The sequence below is a fragment of the Aplysia californica genome, unplaced genomic scaffold (genome assembly GCF_000002075.1).
Source record: "Aplysia californica isolate F4 #8 unplaced genomic scaffold, AplCal3.0 scaffold00252, whole genome shotgun sequence".
NCBI lineage: Eukaryota > Metazoa > Mollusca > Gastropoda > Aplysiida > Aplysiidae > Aplysia > Aplysia californica.
The window spans coordinates 277,199-295,803 of record NW_004797522.1 but is presented as its reverse complement, the minus strand read 5'-3'; the positions used below and the strand labels follow the sequence as shown (position 1 = coordinate 295,803).

General features: G+C 40.3%; 1 protein-coding gene across 1 annotated transcript in view; it reads right to left on the bottom strand.

Moving 5' to 3' along the window:
* LOC101859712 (merlin) overlaps positions 1-18,605 on the bottom strand; it is a 30,197-nt gene that overhangs the window by 10,238 nt on the left and 1,354 nt on the right. Inside the window, exons 2-12 of the mRNA XM_005100569.3 lie at positions 13,589-13,873; positions 12,807-12,935; positions 11,770-11,892; positions 10,516-10,686; positions 8,967-9,031; positions 8,043-8,118; positions 6,793-6,927; positions 6,086-6,160; positions 4,735-4,848; positions 3,482-3,604; positions 1,226-1,357 (exon numbers count right to left, since the gene is read on the bottom strand). Coding sequence (XP_005100626.1) covers positions 1,226-1,357; positions 3,482-3,604; positions 4,735-4,848; positions 6,086-6,160; positions 6,793-6,927; positions 8,043-8,118; positions 8,967-9,031; positions 10,516-10,686; positions 11,770-11,892; positions 12,807-12,935; positions 13,589-13,687 — 1,242 coding nt within the window. The 5' untranslated portion in view covers positions 13,688-13,873. The remainder of the gene's footprint in view (positions 1-1,225; positions 1,358-3,481; positions 3,605-4,734; positions 4,849-6,085; positions 6,161-6,792; positions 6,928-8,042; positions 8,119-8,966; positions 9,032-10,515; positions 10,687-11,769; positions 11,893-12,806; positions 12,936-13,588; positions 13,874-18,605) is intronic.

Sequence of the window (18,605 nt, the reverse complement as noted above, 5' to 3'; positions counted from 1 at the left end):
ACAGTTAGATTGAGTAAAAGGAGGGACCTCCAAATTCAACATCCATCTCCAACAAGACTGAGCCAAATGGGCTGACAGACTTGAAAAGGCTGCAAAATGACCTGAGTTCAACAATGCCCAGTCGGGGATTTGGAATACAGTTGCCCAGTTTGTACTCCTGCATGATACCAACTGAACTAACGGAGAGCCCAAAAAGTAAGGTAGACAGACGGAAACAACTGAGGGGACAGAAAAAAAAGAAGCAACTAGTCGTGCCCTCCAGCCAGCATTGAGTTCATAAAGATTTACAATGACCAGTCACATTGACACAAACGACTTCTCAGTTTGGTTTGGAGAAAAGAGCAGCACACAGATACAGTAATAGCCATTTATTGGGGGTAAAAAGAGAGAAAAACACACACGGGAAAAAAATCAGAGGGAAAGGAAAGAAAAGAAACAGAACCCATAAAAGGCATCCTATAACCACCTGCTCAATGACTAATCAACAATTCTACCAAATGTTAATTTTGAGTAGAAATATAACATTTCACAAGGGCATAGAAAAATCAGATGTTTAGCTAAATTTCTGGCGCTTGAATTCCTCTGCTTGCAGGGTATGCGTCTCGGGAAGCCGAGAGGGTTTCTGGGTCGTGTTCTAACGATTACATTAGAGAATGCTGCAGAGTGTGGTTATGAGTTACATAAATGCAATGATTGTTATTAGTATCAAAAGAATAGTATCAAAAGAATAAAATTATTCAAATATCTTTCCAAAGTCGAGAATGTTTCTGAGTTGTGTTCTAGGGTCTGTTAGGGTAATAATAGTCATAAAGTGCAAAGAGCATGCTGTGGAGAGTAGATATGCACCATACAAATGCAACTGTTATCAATATCATTACAACTTTTATTATAAAAAGATTCAAACTAGCACAACATCTTGATCAGAAATTGATGTACAGAAAAGTGGGAGACATGGAATAATATCAAGCCACTAGCTGAAGATAAAAAAAGGTGGAAAGTGTTTGTTCATGGCCTATATCCTGATCCAGGATGAGAAAGGCCATGATGATGACAATACCTTGATCAGAAATTGCAGAACAAAAAAGTAGGAAGACATGGAATAAGATCAAACGACTAGGCCAGGATAGGAAAAGATGGAAAGTGTTTGTTCGTGGCCTATACACCCTGATCCAGGGTGAAAAGGCAATGATGATGATGATGATGATGATGATGATGATGACATTACCTTGATGGCTGTCAGTTTGATTCTCTGCACCTCTGCCTCGGCTTCTGCGGCCTTCTGTGTGAGCAGACGGGCCTCCTCGTCCAGCACCGTCATCTTCTCGTGGAGCAACTCGGCCGTCTCCTCCGACCTAGCCTGTGGTCATCACACCAGCCGTGGGGGTGGGTCATGGGGTCATAGGGTCGTGGTGTGGGGGTTGGGGGTGGGGGAGGGGTACAGGTCATGAAAGGACAAAGACAGAGGATTGAGTGTATTTCTGTTTAAGTTATGAGTTTAGTGGGGGTTTTCTTAGTAAGAGTTACTGTACTTGCAACACAAATAGGTCATAATATAATTGATGTAAATGCCGAAGATCAGAAGGTGCCACTAGAAAGTAACGTACAAAGAAAAGAAGGAAGAGAGATATAAAGATGATGATAGACATTTGATAGGAAATAAGGAGCAAACTATACCACAGTGCCCAACAACCACACACAACCTTGTCTAACCCCTCGGGGTGGTGTTATTGACTGAAGTGTCTTTAGGCCATTCCCAAACTGGGGACATTAACCATGTTCTTATGCACAGTAGAATTGTAATTGCAATTGGGTTGATTCATCAGCATCATGCTCGTAACTGTGCCTGAACTGCAACAGTAAACTGCTGCTTTTTCTTTCCTAGTCCTTACTATCGTCATTTTTCCTCTACTTCTTTTGTATGTTTGGCACACTTTTGTGACCCGCTATTTCCGGGGTGCCTTGATAGTTGAAGCAGACTTTGTGCAGGTGAAGCTAGAGATGTGAGCAGAGCAAGCCTGATTCCCTGCAAGGACTTCTCTGTTGAAATCCACCCCTTGGCGCTCATATGACCTTATGCAGTTGCGAGCGCTGTAAAACTTCTACTAAAACTAAAACAACCTTGTCTGTGGTCACACCAGTCACAGGGTGTGGGTTGTGGGGTCATGGTATGTGTGCTTGTGGAAGATGGTAGGGGGTGAAGGCGGGCGCACAGGTCATGAGTTAAGGTCACTTAAGTCAATAAATGCATAGATACAATAATGGTTTTACAGTGTAAAGAAAGTGAAAGGCAGGCAGACAGTGGTTAGGCTCTCGGACTCGCAACCGTAAGGTCGTGGGTTCAAATCCCATTATGGGCCCAAAGTTGTGTCCCTGGGAAAGGCACTTTACATGAATTTTTCTCACTTCAACCAGGTGGGAATGGGTATCCAGCTATAGACAGTGAAAGATCTTGTCAGTTTCTTAGTGTTTGAGCGCTTAATCAACTGCATGCACCGTATGCTTCCAGGGAAGCTGAGAATGTTTCTGAGTGTTCTATGGTACGCTGGGGTAATAATATAATGTAAAGCGCATGGAGCTTGCTGTAGAGCGCGGATATGCGCAATACAAATGTTATTTATTATTAATTTTTAAAACCCCCAAAAACCCAGACTCTACCAGTAGCAACTTCCCCACCCATGGAAGTGGTTGAACAGTTTTGGGTTTAAAAGAAAAGCCAAGACTCAAATAATAACAACCATACAGCAAGAGAAACAGAGGTGAAACTTGAAGGAAATTTGATGGGTTCATAGTCTTCCCTGGAAAGGGTGACTGGGTTCATTTCAACGACCAATGGATACACTGAGAAATAAGAGACAGATGACAAAGAAAAGTACAAAACAAAAACCAAAACAAATTCTTAATATTATTATTCCGTCTTCACTCCATTCAAAACTACAACTCTCCACATAATATACTTATACAAGTCCCACATTTCTCCTCTCCTTTCCACATCGATAAATATTTTACATCGTGGTGAAATCAGGTGATAATCAAAATAATGAAATTGAAGAAATCAACACTTTTCCGTCTGTTTGGCAATTTTTATGTACTTTTTAAAAATTTTGGGATCAACCCCTTTTATCATGTCTGCATTAAAAAAATAATTTGGCTGAGGATTTTATTTAAAAACGTTAAGCAAAGACAAAATACATGTAATTTGCAGTTTCCAAGGACTCTGCCGCTTTGGAATCACCAAACTTTGGCGGCCATTTCTCACTATTTTACATATAACTCCAGGCCAAATCCACAACCTTCAATCATAAATATATAAGTTCTGTTCATGATAGATGGGTATTTTTTTCAACCAAACCCAAGGCAAATGAATAGTTTTTAAATGATACAAGTAACTCCATTTACCCTAAAACCGACAAGCGCCTGATTCCATTGCGTTGCGACACAAGTAAGCTACTTCATGCTGACAATAAACTCCATGATAACTTACCAAGGCTTCCTGAGTTTGCCTGACTTCATCTTGCATTTGCAGGAATCTTCTTTCCATCTCTTCCTTCTCCCTCACTGCTTCTTCTCTCAGCTGTTTTTCCCTGGCCAGTCGAGACCGATCCATCTGTCGGTGTGAACAAAATACTTATAATATGACATGACTATAATTCTTCACTTGAAAAACTTTCATCTGAAGTAGTCAGGGGTAGCGAGCACTGACAACCTTCATAACAAAGTGACGCCCCGAAATAATCATGAGATCATCTCAAGGCGTGCTGAGCACCAGACTTCCCCAGGATAGACCAGATGTTCAGGATGAGTAGGAGATTTAACCGTCGCATACAACTTTGAATACCGACCTGCTCTTTTTCTTCTCGTACACCTGCTGGTTCTCAGGTAGTAACTGACTGTAAGTTCTTCCTCCCACAGAACAGTTAATTTTATGTACATGGACATTGTATCTACACAAAACTTAGAATCATCCCTTGCTTCACAGGCAGACACATGCTGATTTTGAAGGTGACACTCTTAATATTTAACCTAAAAAGAGTGGCCCCAGATTTTGAGTTGGAATTAATTTAGAATTTTGCGAGGAAAAGGCAGCCCGCAGTGCGTACTCTTTTCAACTTTAGAATTCCAAAAGAATCTTTAACGAGAGAAACTTTCACCAAACCTCCAAGGGATCTTTAATGAGTGAAACTTCAAACGAGACCGTCAAAATTATAGGTCTTCATCTAAGAAGACTAGGTCCTCCATCCTCCCTATCCTATGCTCAGGGGGTACAGAAAACAGGAGGAAAAACCCAATACTGGTGAGGATCAACCTCCAGTCTTGTGGGTTGTAAAGTGAACATCATAGTCGTTAGAGTATGTCTCTTTATGCGCGATGCACCATCGTGTCGCGCGCGGTCCTTGCCGGCCCAAAATCAATCAAATAAGATTATATAAAGAACCCGTCTCCTTACACGTGACGCGACGTCTAGCCACGCATGATCGCCACCTACGATCGGTCCATGTTGTGATCGAGACCTCGACGTGTGCCACAAACTGGGGGTGTGACAGGTTTAAAGCATCACCGTCGTCAAAATACCTAGTCAAGGAGTGCCGGTCGACATGGCGTGTATGTGGTGTGTGATGTGGCTGCGCATAAGAATACACACCTTGTGACTCGTAGCTAGCGACAGCCGAGAGCGATGCGACGTACTGTTGCGCATAAGAAGCCATAGGCTTAAGTTACTGAGCCCCCGGTACTCACCTGCTTCCTGGCCTTCTCCTCCATAGCTTTCTCCTTCATCTGCTGGATCTCCATGGAGTCGGGCCTACGGCGCCGCATGTACAGCTCATGGTTCCCCATACACAGCTCCAGGATCTGTCACGCGACAAAAATGAAATTGAACAGGTTTAGTTTCAGTAAGTCTTACGGCACTTTTAATAGTTAGGTCATACAAGTGCCGAAGATAAGAGGTGTTACGAGATAGTAACATACAAACAAAAGGAGGCGAGATATGGATGATAGATATTTGACAAGAAAAAAGCAGGCAAACCACAACCCGCCAACCACCCACAAACCTGCTCTAAATACCACCTGTACAAATGACCATTCTCCACTTTCACTTTTTCAATTTTTTACCACATTATAGTGACACTGACCAGAATGTTCACTTGTCTTTAAGACAACAACTTTTTTCCTTGACAACTGGTGGCCACCCTGGACAATATGTGAGGCAGTGTGGTGGAATCAGGCTCTCGTCAATTTTTGGGCATGTAGAGTTATCGGTATAATCTTAAAGGTTGTTCACTTGTGTTTATTTGGATGAAAAAAATATCCATTTATCTTGAATACAATTTGAGATATTTACGAAAGAAAGAGGTGGGGGTCACCTGTTTTCAGAGGTAAAATTAGTGAGAAAATGGCCGCCAAAGATTAGCTATTTCCTTAGCTTAAGAGTCCATTGTAACTGAAAATTTACATTTTTTGCGCCCTTAATCAATGTTTTTCATAAAAATTCACACAGAAATGAGTTCTTTAATGGGCATAAAAGGTGTTGAGGCAAAAATAAAAAATTTGATAAAAATTCAGAAACCTGCGAAAAAATGCAAGTTTGTTCACTTGGATTATTTTGACGAGAGCCTGATTCCACCACACTGCCTCACATATTTGTTTGAGTAAAGAGAAGCACATTGACACAATATGGGTCATTTAACGCTGGAAAAAAGGGAAGACGGACAAACAGATACAACAGGGGGAAAGTGAAGAAGTAGGACCTACCAATAACACCCTCCAACCACCCATATCTTGGACAATTTTGATTGAATCTCCGTTTCCATTCTTTCTTCCAGACCCAATATTCAGTTGACACTCGGCACTTCATAACACCAGGAAAAACTCCTACACATTTTTATAAAAGACCTTGAAAGGGTTTTTATTGATGAGTTTCTTTATCCTCAGAACCTAAATAATATATCAGTGAAAACTACATCTGACATAAACAGCTTATTCTAAAAATAGTAATCGTAGGTGTTTATGCTATTATAGGAGTCTATATGAATGGCTATAGGAGTCTATATGAATGGCATGATACAACGAACAAAACATTTTGACTTACCAGCTCGTTGATTCTTGGTTTTGGGGCATAGAACACAAAGTGGGGCTCCTTCTTGTTAACATTTTTGATCGTGAACTAAGCAAAGAGAAATAAAAGAAAAAAATGCTTGAAACCTCAGAGAGAAGATTGCTATACAGCAAATCTCAGATGCAAACAAATGCGAATGTCAATAAGATAAAATATTTTGGACTTATTCCATATCCCTCCCCCCCCCCATGTTTTTTAAAACAAAATTGAGCATATATATATTATACGGTCATAAGCTCCCACAAAAAAAAAAAGAAAGAAAACCTATGCCTGAAACAAGTTCCAAACCTTTGCACTGACAATATGTATAATAATATTTCTACCAGCCAGTTAACAGTACCATAAAAAGGGAAAAGAATAATTACAAAGATTGATCATTCATTGAAACTAACACAGCGTTGTTATAACACAAACATATCACTCTGATCAATGCTGGATCAGTGGACCACATTTCACAATGGAAAGTTAGATAAAATCATAATCCTCGAAAACAAGTAAAAATTTGCTTTAAAATTGAATAAAGAACACAATCTCAAGTATCATTCTCTTAACATTCTTGAAATAAACATAAAAAATTATCTAAGCTATACATCTGGTACAAATTCAAGTAAGAAACCATGCTCATTCAGGAACTTTAATAGAATTTATGTATCCATTACATGTTATTTTACAAACCATACCCTTTTATCGTTAAAGGAGATATTTTTAATCTCGCTCCAAGGGAAAGCAACTTTGGGCAAAAGTCTGTTGTCTCTGTCATAGACCCCGATGCCTCGTGCGTCCACGCCAATCCACAGGTCGGAATCTTTTTTGTTCTGAGAGAGAAAAAAACCACAAGTGACGATATGACTGTTTGTTTGAGTAATTACAAGTGCATTGACACAATATTGGTCATTCAGTTCAGGGAAAAACGTGAGTAAGACAGAAACAAAAGATGAAATGAACAGAAGTCGGACCTGCTGAGGGCAGCCGCCAATCACTCACTAGGAGAGACATAAACACAAGTGACAAATGAGTACATCAAAGACGACTGAAAAGAGCGAGCAAGTTCCGAGTTTGAGCAAAGCAAAGCACATCAACACAGTCACCGAATGTTCTTTAGGTTCTTTAAGTGTTGGGAAAATAAACGGACAGACAAACAGACAGAAACAACAAGAAACACCAGAAGGAAAGTGAAGAAGTAGGACATATCAGTCATCTTCATCCTTATTTCTTCTATTTTGCATTAAAAATATTTTCCTCTTCAGATGCACTAGTCACCGTCAGACATTGACAGACAATATATTATTATTATCATTATTATTATTGCAGTGGTGCAAACCAAGTAGAAGGGGCTCTGGTGTCCCAGAGGTTAAGGTGTTGGCCTCTCATTCAAAGGTCCCGGGTTCGAATCTGGGTAGTGACCGAAAAATTTTCTTCTCTAAAATAGTCTCCTTTCACCTCCTTTCCTGCTCTCTAGCAATGTTCTGTTGTCTGCTTTCGTCTCCACTTTCTGCCCCTACCTCCTCACCTCCTTTGCCCCCTCCTCTAGGCTCCTGACTCTTTCTGCAGCCTTTCTACAGCTAGCCTTCTTGGACAAGGGCAAAAAATCTCAGGGGCCTGAGTGCAAGTTGCGCATGTTTAAGATCCCTTGGTGGTCTAAAATCGATAAGAGTAGGCTTCGGCCGCCACCCGGGCCAAATTCAGAATTTCCTACCAACTGAAATAGTTTAATGTGCCCCCCGCGCTCAAATGACCTCATGCAGTGGCGAGTGCCGTAAAACACACACACACACAAACATTTGTTGACACAAGGGAGCTCCAGTACACGGGTCATAAAAACTTAGAAGAGAAGGGTAAAAAGAGGTTCAGATATTTCAGAAACACAATGGCATGGCATCCTTTCAACTAATAAATAACACTGACAACAAAGAAAAAAACCCAAACTTACTTTGATTTGAAAGTAATTCACACCATACATTTCAAGATCTTGAGCTATTTTCAAGTAGTCCATTTCAGCTTCATCACTGAGGATAGAGAAAATATAACATTTCTTTGAATAGATAGAAGGTCACGAGAACTGTTTATATGCATCACACTCTATGGGACACACCACTGGTGTTGCCATTCTACTTATTTCAAAACTGATACAATTGCAAACAAACTCTTAAATTTATTTACATATTTTAATGAAAATAAATAAATGAAAACTGACACAATCCATTTCCTGCACTAAATAATATATATATGAGCAAACAATGATCACCAATACCCTATGTAGGCAAACAGAATGATCACCTATACTCCATCTGAGGGAGTGGAATGATCACAACATCCTATGCTGAACAGAGTGATGACCAATACCCTATCGGAACAAACAGAGTGATGACCAATACCCCATCTGAACAAACAGAATGATGACCAATACCCCATCTGAACAAATAGAGTGATGACCAATACCCCTTCTGAGGGGGTAGAATGATCAACATCTTATCTGAACAAACAGAATGATTACAGATATGCCATCGGAGAGAGCGAAATGATCACTGATATCTATCCTCTAGTTGCAAATAATAACACATATGATCCCTGATTTATTCTCAATTTTTTTTTCTGGCAATATAACTATGATGGATCGATGTGAGTTCTTAAAGACAGAACCAGAGTAATGTGCACCACAATCCAGTAAGATACCCCCTTAGCACACTGAGCCCCACAGAGCCTTGATTGATTTCCAGTCACACGGATGAGTGTGTGTGTGTGTGTGTGTGTGTGTGTGTGTGTGTGTGTGTGTGTGTGTGTGTGTGTGTGTGTGCAAGCATCTGTACAATAAAGATTTATCTTATCTCTGATACAATAGTCAGCAATTGCCTACCTGGTCATGCCACGTCTCTCTGCGTACCAGAACTTGATTTTGTCTTCCCACATGGCAGGTGTCATCTGAAGAGTCGCATTGAGAACTAAAATAAACATTATAGACTCGTAATTCAATACAACCCCCCGCTTAGTCAAAAAAAAAAAAAAAAATAGCAAAGAAAACAAAATTAAATCACAAAACATTTTACCCCAGCATATGACAACAGTGGGGTGAAATAAAGGTTAACACCACATCATTAAAATTTAAATGAAGAGTAACCCGTCAGGAACGCAGGTTTAAAGGGTTCAATCTTACAAAACTTTAGTATCTTCACCTTCCCGACAAAAAACAAACAATCTTTTACATCAGCTGATATACCATCAATATCATGATCATATTTCGGGACAAGGCATATTGCTATCTTTCTTCAGCAGCATGAGTTACAGCTGCAGCAACAAATTGAAGTACTTTTCTTCAACCATAACAATGCCTAACGGGGATAAAAACAACAAAAAACAAAAAAAACAAAAACCCACACCAAAAAAATCCAACTTTTATATCTGTGAAAAATACAAGACTAGCCTGTCGTTGAGTGGCACTTCAATGTCTTATGCAGAAGATCAGAGTTTGATTCAGTGACGCTAATGATGAAATGTTAAAAAGGAGGGAAATCATCGGGAAGAAGCCTGTATGAATCGAGTGTGGAAACAGTGGCAAATGAATGAGAATCGAGAATAAGGAAAGCCACCCAAAACGAAAACAAAAAAATCAAAATATTGTCATTCACGATTTCAATATGGCACGCGAGATGACGATGATCGCTTCGCAGAATTAAGAATTCGCGCTTGTTGAATTACATTTTCGCATACATTGCGCCCTGACTTTCGTGATATTCAGGAGAACGCCAGATCGCGGAGAAATTTCCTCAGAAGGCTCAAAAACCTAGAATTCCTCGGATTCGAGGAAGATTAGCAGCACAGTTGATTCCACTGCAAGGACTTTTATCGAGTATCTCAGTAATTCTGCTGGGATGTTTCGTTTCCCTTTCAGCCTACGTTGACCCATAAAGGCAGGTCGAGTTTCCTAAACGATACAAGTTCTGTCAACCGGGCAGGAAACAACCTATAAGTTTATGCCCGAGTTGTGGTGTCTGTCCTGATGACTTAAGACGCGTATTATTTGAGTGCCTGAATGGAAACCTGTATCGTGAATTGCTGCTGCAAGACAATATCTGGCCCGGACCTGACGAGCTATGGACCAAATCCAAAGAGGTTGTCACATATCCAACTGCGTGAGACAGGCTTTCGTCCTCCTGTGAGTCTGAGTAAAGAGAAGCACATCGACACAATAGAATAAAGGTCATTTAGTGCTGGGAAAAAGTAAGATAGATAGACAGACAGTAACAACAGAGGGGAAGTAAAGAAGTAGGTCCTACCAGTGGCACCCTCCAAACACCTGCATTCTGCCCTCTTAGGAGAGAGGAGGCAAGCCATAGAAGAAGAGGAAAACACTTACATTGATCTTTTTAAAAAAAGTACAGTGAGCGCTATCCTTGGTTCCCACCCACCTGATACTGGTCTAACACTCGCTGGGGCAGGAGGTCATCGGATGCCAGCATGCCAGGCTGGTACGTCGACTCGTCGTAGTCCCCGTACTTGGCCTGAACAGCGAACGCGGCCAGGAGCACCGATGCTTCAGGAGGGCAGTAGATGTCCATGTTGAGAATGGACTGCTTCACCTGATGAGGAAAGTGACAAAACAACAGAGAACATGCATTATAGTCCATTCACTTTTTCAAAACCAACAGTTTTTTACAGTTAACTCAAAAACTGACAGTTTTATTGCCCTGCTTTTGTTTCGTTTTTTTGCTAGCAGTCTTACATTTTGACTGACTTTAAGATTTAATAAGCATGTTGAACAGTTCATTCAAAGCGACAAATTCCTTAAATCTTTTAGCTCCAAAGATTCCTGATCATCTTATAGGAATGAAGGCATTAAGACATTGACCCAATTTAAAAAAAAAATTTTTTTGGGGGGGAGGAGGGAGTAGTGGATAAAGAAAAGGTGTACAGCACGGAGAAAATATGAGTGCAAATGGTGAAATTGTCATTGCTGTTCAATACAGTGACCTTGGAAGTGTAAATTATTTTATATTGTGAACATTCCAGGAGGGTGGGGTTTTTTGTAGTTTTTTTCACAATAAACAGAGACTAAATCAGTGACAGCTGCTCTTTGATTTTGGCAGGTCTAAAAATATCCCTAACAGTCAATAGCATTTCATTTACAAACTTATGATCAAATTCCCAGTGCAATAAGTCAAGAGATAAGTGAGATATGACTGTGCAAACGAGGGCAAGTAAAAGTGAATGAACTATAATTGTTTTATTAAAATGATGTGAGCCTAGAAGACCCTTCCTCTAACCCAATAAGCCACCCCCCCACCCCCCACCCAAAAAGACCACTGCTTTAACCCTTAGAAGTGGCCTTCCCCCGCCTCCTTTCCAAGATGACAGACAAATGCATCATCTTCACTATCAATTATCGCAATGGAAAAGTAACTATGTTTTTTTTGGTTATAAACTACTTTTTTTTGTCTGCTCATTGGGTCTGGGTTCCAATCCACACCACATTAAAATCATTGCCACTTCTCAAACTGGAGAGAAGACATTGGAATAGGAGACTGATGTTAATTTTTTTAAAAACAACTGACATCCAATTCCCATCAACCGGAGAAGCCTGTCCCGTCCCCGCCCCCCTCCCCACGACTCATGAATGTGTCATCGCCAAATTAAGTGTGACCTATGAGGATGTACGCCCCAACCTGTAGAAAGAAGAGATGCTGCGTGATCTCCTGCACCAGCTCCCCCGAGACTTCCTCCGGGTAAAACTTGGCCAGGAACGTGAACTGTATCTGGGACTCTTTGGAGATGCCTTGGTCTAAGACCTGAGGGGGAGGGAGAATGGATGAGTTTTGAGTCTGAGAAGTGGTTTGGTACAAAGATTGTCTTTCAGTGCTGGAAAAGAGAAAGACATGCAGAGAGAGAGAGAGAGAGAGAGAGAGAGAGAGAGAGAGAGAGAGAGAGAGAGAGAGAGAGAGAGAGAGAGAGAGAGAGAGAGAGAGAGAGAGAGAGAGAGAGAGCGAGAGCAAGAGAGAGAGAGAGGGAAAAATATTGAGAGAGAGAGAGAGAGAGAGAGAGAGAGAGAGAGAGAGAGAGAGAGAGAGAGAGAGAGAGAGAGAGAGAGAGAGAGAGAGTCTGCGTGGTGGGTGTGTGTGCGTACATGTGCGTGAGTGGGAGTGGGAGTGGGAGTGTGTGTGTGTGTGTGTGTGTGTGTGTGTGTGTGTGTGTGTGTGTGTGTGTGTGAGTGTGTGTGTGTGCTGCTTGTGCATGTACGAATTTACCATGCTGTGGCAAATTTCTCTCCTTGAAAATAAATAAAATCTTATCTAACCTTACCATATGTGGCCCCCTGTGGTGAAACATGGCCACTGTCACAACGAATAGTCAATATTTTCATCCTAACAGTACACATACATTTCATCACTGTCAGAACACAACTGCTTAAGTGTCTGTCTCATCATGGAATCTTACTTACCTTATATCCAAAGCTAATACCATTTTGGGTGTCGCGGGAAAAACCCATAAAAAACACAAAAAAACCCCCAAAAAACCAATGCTTCCCTTTAAAGAAAATGTTACAACTTGAGCAAACTTGAAAAAGTTGTAACTAATTACACTTTTTGCACATAAATGCATAACCCTGCTCTATCATGCACTCTTCTTTAAAAGGAACGGAATTCCATGGACAACAACTGCCTTTATGACAAAGATGATTTGTTATCAACACTTCACTCATTACCTTCTTATCAAATTTCAACCACGCAACATAATCCTTTGAATCAACATACTGAAGACCAAAATACCAAGTCTCTCTCAGTCCAATAGTCCGGCCAACCATGTCAAACAACTCTTTGCCAGTGGTCTTAGGCTGGGAATACAAAAAGAAAAAAAAATGTTATCACCTTATGAAACCTCAATGAAACATGACATTGCTGACATCTTGTTCATCTTTCACGTCCAGTTTAAATCACAAAAAAGGCTAATGCATACAGTTTATTTTCAAAAAGTGCCTGCAAATATAATTTGTCTGGCAGCACAAGTAAACCTGTCAAAGGTGTCTTTGAGAATTGTATGATTAAAGTCAAGAAGGAATCATCTGGGACAAATTGGGGTTTGCTAGAAAATAAAACTGTCAGAACTTCTATATCATTTCCCATTGAAAACATCAGTGAGGTCAGCATATTAACATGTCTACTTCATGTTTTCTTGATCCTACCCCAAATGTTAACAAATGGCCACCTATGACCTAACACCATTTTTTTTCCCACTGTAAGTTTTCGCTACCCTACGTCATTGAAATGATCATAACTTTTGAATTGTTAGGTACTGCCATGAAATTAAGTGTAAAACACACAAAAAGGTAAATTAAGGTGTTCCTTTTTTTGTGTGTCCTATGTCCCTTTTTTGGGTGCCAAGCTAGCGATCTTATTCCACCCCCCCCCCCCCCCCCCACCCTATCCCAAAAAATATTTGATTTGACTACCTTTAGCAACAATTTTTTGGGGGCTACACGCTGTTTACCTCAATAGTAAACTCCAGTTCAGCGTCCATCGTTGTGACTCTAACAGGGAACTGCTTGGCGTTCCCCTTAGACGCCTTGGTCATTGTCATTTTCGGCATGGTGGCTGGCTGTCTGTTTCTCTCTCTGTCACTTACACTCTATTATGCAGACATTCACACATAGAATAGGGCACGGCTACATGCTCACGGCATCTCTGTCGAAGGCATGCTATATTTTCAGGTCTTGATAGATACATATTCTTTCAGAATGTTGAAACAGTTGATCCATTTACATGATGATAATTTCTGAAACAAGAAAAACAGAAAAAAAAATAATAAATAAATAAAGGGCAAGGCAAAAAGCAAGAATGTGAAACCAAAGCAAGAATCAGAACATCTGGACTACACTGCGAGTAGATCTGTGGGGAAGCAAACTGTTAGTATTTCCGTGTTAAGACCACAAATGTGTCACGAAGCAGTGGAATCAGGCGCTCGTCAATTTCAGGGCATGTAGAGTTATTGGTGTCATCTTAAAAGTTGTTCATTTATAAATCTCTCGATGAAAATATACCCATCTATCTTTAATATCAAGATATTAGCGATTGAAGGAAGTGGGGTCGCCCGATTTCAGAGATAAAATTAGCGAGAAAATGGCTGCCAAAGTTTGCAGACTTCCAGCTTTAGAGTTCTTGGACACTGCAAATTTTAAATTTGTTGTGCCTTTAATCAACGTTTTTCTATAAAATCCACCCATAAAAGTGCTGTTGAATGGACATACAAGGTGTTGAGCCAAAAAAACAAAAATTTTTAAAAAATGGCCAAACTGTCCGAAAAATGCTGATTTCTCGGAATCTCGGATATCATTATTTTGACGAGCCCTTGATTTCACCACGGTGCCTCACAAATGCTTTCTTCACGGCTGTATTTTTTTTTCTCCAGATGGGCATTACCTTTGGTTATTAGACTGTTAAATCTGACAGTTTTATTCCAAATTAAAATGACAGATCACAATTTTAATGATAGTTTTCTCTTCTGATTTTGCACGACAGGATTCCCAACACTGGTCTATGAAAAGGGAGCCTTCTGTTTCTAAACTTTTAACAGACAAAAGTTATTACAACGTCAAGTGATCGCCTGGTCTTAATTCTTATCCTGAGTCAGAAAAGATGTTTTCAATCTCAACCTTCTCATCCTAGGAAGGGGTGCGCAGAAGAACTTCAATAACTGAAATAAAATTAAAATTGTCTTAGAAGGCCATCCAGTGTCCAGGAGAGAAGTGGTCGTCTGAGAAAGGTAAATAAAATAATTCAGGGACTTTGTTTTATTTTGGATCACTGCTGTTTTCAGACTAACAGTTTCTGCAGCAAAATCTTCTGTGTATTAAAAAAATAAAAATAAAGAATGGCTCTCCACTCTCAACAACTGCTTTTACTTATCAAAAATACAGAACCAAAGGATCATGTGAAGAGTGAAATTTATTCAGCACATAATTTATAAGAGATTTTTCTGTGCCACAGAAAAATAAAAGGGAACGAAAATCTACCACTATACTATACTACATATTTTATCTCGTTATTAAATTACTAGTTATGACAACAGAATTGGAGTTGTTGATGACTTTACTTATTGGTACTAACCATTTGTACACCCTAATGCACAACTTTCAAGAATTCGGCCATATCCCCACCCTCCCCCCTTTTCACGCATGACTGCATTTATCATTCCAAAACACAAACACCAGATTATGCGATAATACAGAGGGAAAGCCCCCTCCCCCCAACCCTCCAACTTATAAAAATTCTTATCACTGACTGGACACTTTTAAGCAGGGCAAAAATTTGATCTAAATCCATTTTAAATAAAAAAACATAGATATACTTAGAGTATACTGGTTTGCAATGGTTGTAAAGATGAAATTTACACAGACAGTGTAAAATGGATAAAAAATCAACAGGAAAACTGTGTCACAATGTGGTGCAATTAGGCACGCCTCAATTTTTGGGCAAGTTTTTAGCATCTCAAAAGCTGTTCATTTGTTTTTCTTTTCATTTGAAAAATATCAATTTCTGTCTTCAATAGAAGTCAAGATATTTGCAACTGAAAGAAATAGGGTTGCCAGATGTCAAAAAGGTAAACTTGACAACAACAAAATGCCACCAAAGTTTGGAGATTCTCTTCCGCTTGAATGTCCGTGGAAACTAGTATCTACAATTTACATTTTTTTGGCGGTTCTGAACATTTTTCAGTAAAATGCTCACCGAAATGTGTTTTAAAATTATGGAAAATTTTTACTTTCACTCCAGCACACAGATGTACTGCTTCAGGGGTCAAACTGCAGTATTGTTAGTTGCAGATCACAATAAAGCCACTCTAAAACTAAAACTGTCGTAAATCAATTATTTTCAAGAAAATTTCAAACCTAACTGCAAATTGTCAATAAGGATTAAAACAGGGGGGCACGCCCCAGTGTAACCCCCAGATTGAAAAAAAACCTCAGGGGCCCCCCCTGAAACCGATAGTGAAACCCCCTGATTGGTCCAAAACGTGCAAATTACAACGTGGTAAGGCAGCTCAATCAAGAACAATCAACTCAAAACTATTATTTTGCGACATAAATGAAGTTGATATTTGTGTTCAGCACATCAATGTTTAGTGGAAATTGGGCAACTGGTAGCTAAGTGTGAGAAGGGAGGGAAAGTAAAAGTCCAATTTAATACTAAAATGATAAAAGGTGTGCTGATTTTTTTATTTTTTAAAAATTAAAGGGCAATCTCTTTGGTCCCAAGAGTACTGGAATTGAAATACTACTAATATGATATTAACTTTAATTATACTCAGTGTTCATGTTTTATCCAAAGACCACCTCTATTCTCACCCCGGGTGAGAATAGGGGTGAGAATAGCGCAGGTGAGCCTTTTGGCCATTCTCACCCGGTGTGCGTTCACCGTGAAGGATAATCAGTGTTGTTCACCGTGAACAAACGTTCCAGTGCTCTTGTGTTGAAAGCGTGCAATTTTGTCAGTGGGCAGTGAGAAAGAGAGAGAGAGAAAGTGAGAGAGAAAGAAAGAAAGAGAGAGAGAGAGAGAGAGAGAGAGAGAGAGAGAGAGAGAGCGAGAGAGAGAGGGGGGAGGAGAAAGAAAGAGAGAGACAGAGAGAGGAGAGAGGAGTAGCACGAGAACTTCCGAGCAAAACAAACTGGCGACCCGCGTAGTTCGGCACGATTCGAAAAGTTAAATAGCCGTAGCACCTTAGTAGACGACCAAATTAATTTACTTTTTTGTGTTTGAACATCATCTTTTATATAGATCTTTGATTTTGTCAATTTGATTGTCCACACCGATAGACAGTATTCAGAAAGAGAGAGAGAGAGAGAGAGAGAGAGAGAGAGAGAGAGAGAGAGAGAGAGAGAGAGAGAGAGAGAGAGAGAGAGAGAGAGAGAGAGAGATGAGAGTAGATCTTGCTAGAACTTCCGGGCAGAACAAAATGGTGACTAGCGTAGTTCGGCTCGATTTTAAAAGTGAAAAAGCCATGCCATGTAGCATCTTTGTAGACGACCAAATTAGCTTACTTTTGTGCTATGTCATTTTTTCTTTGTTTTGTCAATTTGATCATCCAATATATATCGACAATATTATACAGTTTTCTGAAATTAGGAAAAACAGGTCTTTTTTCACACCAGGTGAGAATAGCCAATGCTGGCAAGTCTCACCCGGGGTGAGAGGTCGATCGTATTTTTATTCTCACCTCGGGGGAGGACATAGTCTAGCCACTTCCTTTTATAAAAGAGAGCCACAGATGCACTATTGGTGATCTTATACTTTGGCACGTTAAATTCTTCTATTGATTTTATTCCCTTTTCCTTAACTAGCGACCACTTTAAAACATGATCTATCTAATCAAGATTATACTCACTGGCTTCCAAAATCACAATGGAAGACCGAAAACCACTGTTATACCATCTGTGACAAAATTACGGTAGTTTGCGCATTTTTAGGCCCCGTTGGATACGAATAAGGTCAGTTTTTTTTAGTTAAGGCTTAGTTTTAGGATTTTTTTTTGATAATGCATGCTTTTATAGACATTAGATTAGGGGGTTTCAGGGGGTCTCCCCCTGACGTGCGAGTACGTTTGTAGTAGGTCGGGGGGGGGTTCAGGGGGGGTCTCCCCCCTGAAATAAAGTGCCGTAACATCTAAACTAACAATTTGCGACGTTTTTCAATGCCAAAATCGTGTTCAGGGCCCTAAAAAACCTGTAAATTAATACCTTTTATGAGACGGGAGGGTTTCTATAAATTTACCCACCGCACTATTTTCAAACAAAGTGACTATTCGGACTCGAGTCCGAATATGAAAAAATGTTATTCGGACTGATTCTTGTCCAGCATGACATCACTTCCGACTTCTTGTGACTCGTGACTCCGGCTTCCTGTCCTGCCTCACTCGTGACTTGCCTCAGGCTGGGTAGAGAGCGGGATCACTTTGGGCAAAATGGCGTTTTGTGTAGGAGCCGAGTTTTTATCTTATGATATATTTGAGGCCGGCCTGAAAAGCTATTAGCGCTTCTAATAAATGTTTATTTGTCAAGAGGTCATCAGAAGCAATTAAAGATGGCTCGTTAGCGTGTGTCGGGGTCGGATGGGCGGCCTGCACACGTGTGGCTGTGTGCGTGTCGGGGAGCATTATCGGTCCGGGCGTTGAAAGTCGCATACGCATGATCAGTCTTTTTTCCCCCAGCAACTGATCATTATTACAATAATAAGCTAGTCTTGACGTAGATCTACGTAATGAATTGTGCGCTGGTCTATGGAATCAAAAGTTGCCGTATGCTCAGCTCTACACAGCAACAAAACTTTTTCTTGGTAAACAATCGAGATGACACAGGCTTGTGTATTTGAACGAATCGGTCTTTTCTTTTTTTACACAGCTCATAATATTATCATAAATATGCAGGTGCCAGGTGGTCTGCTAATCTTCAATTTTACCTTTTTCTGCAACAAAGAAAGAGGGAAACATGGGGGTTTGGGGGGGGGGGGGGGGG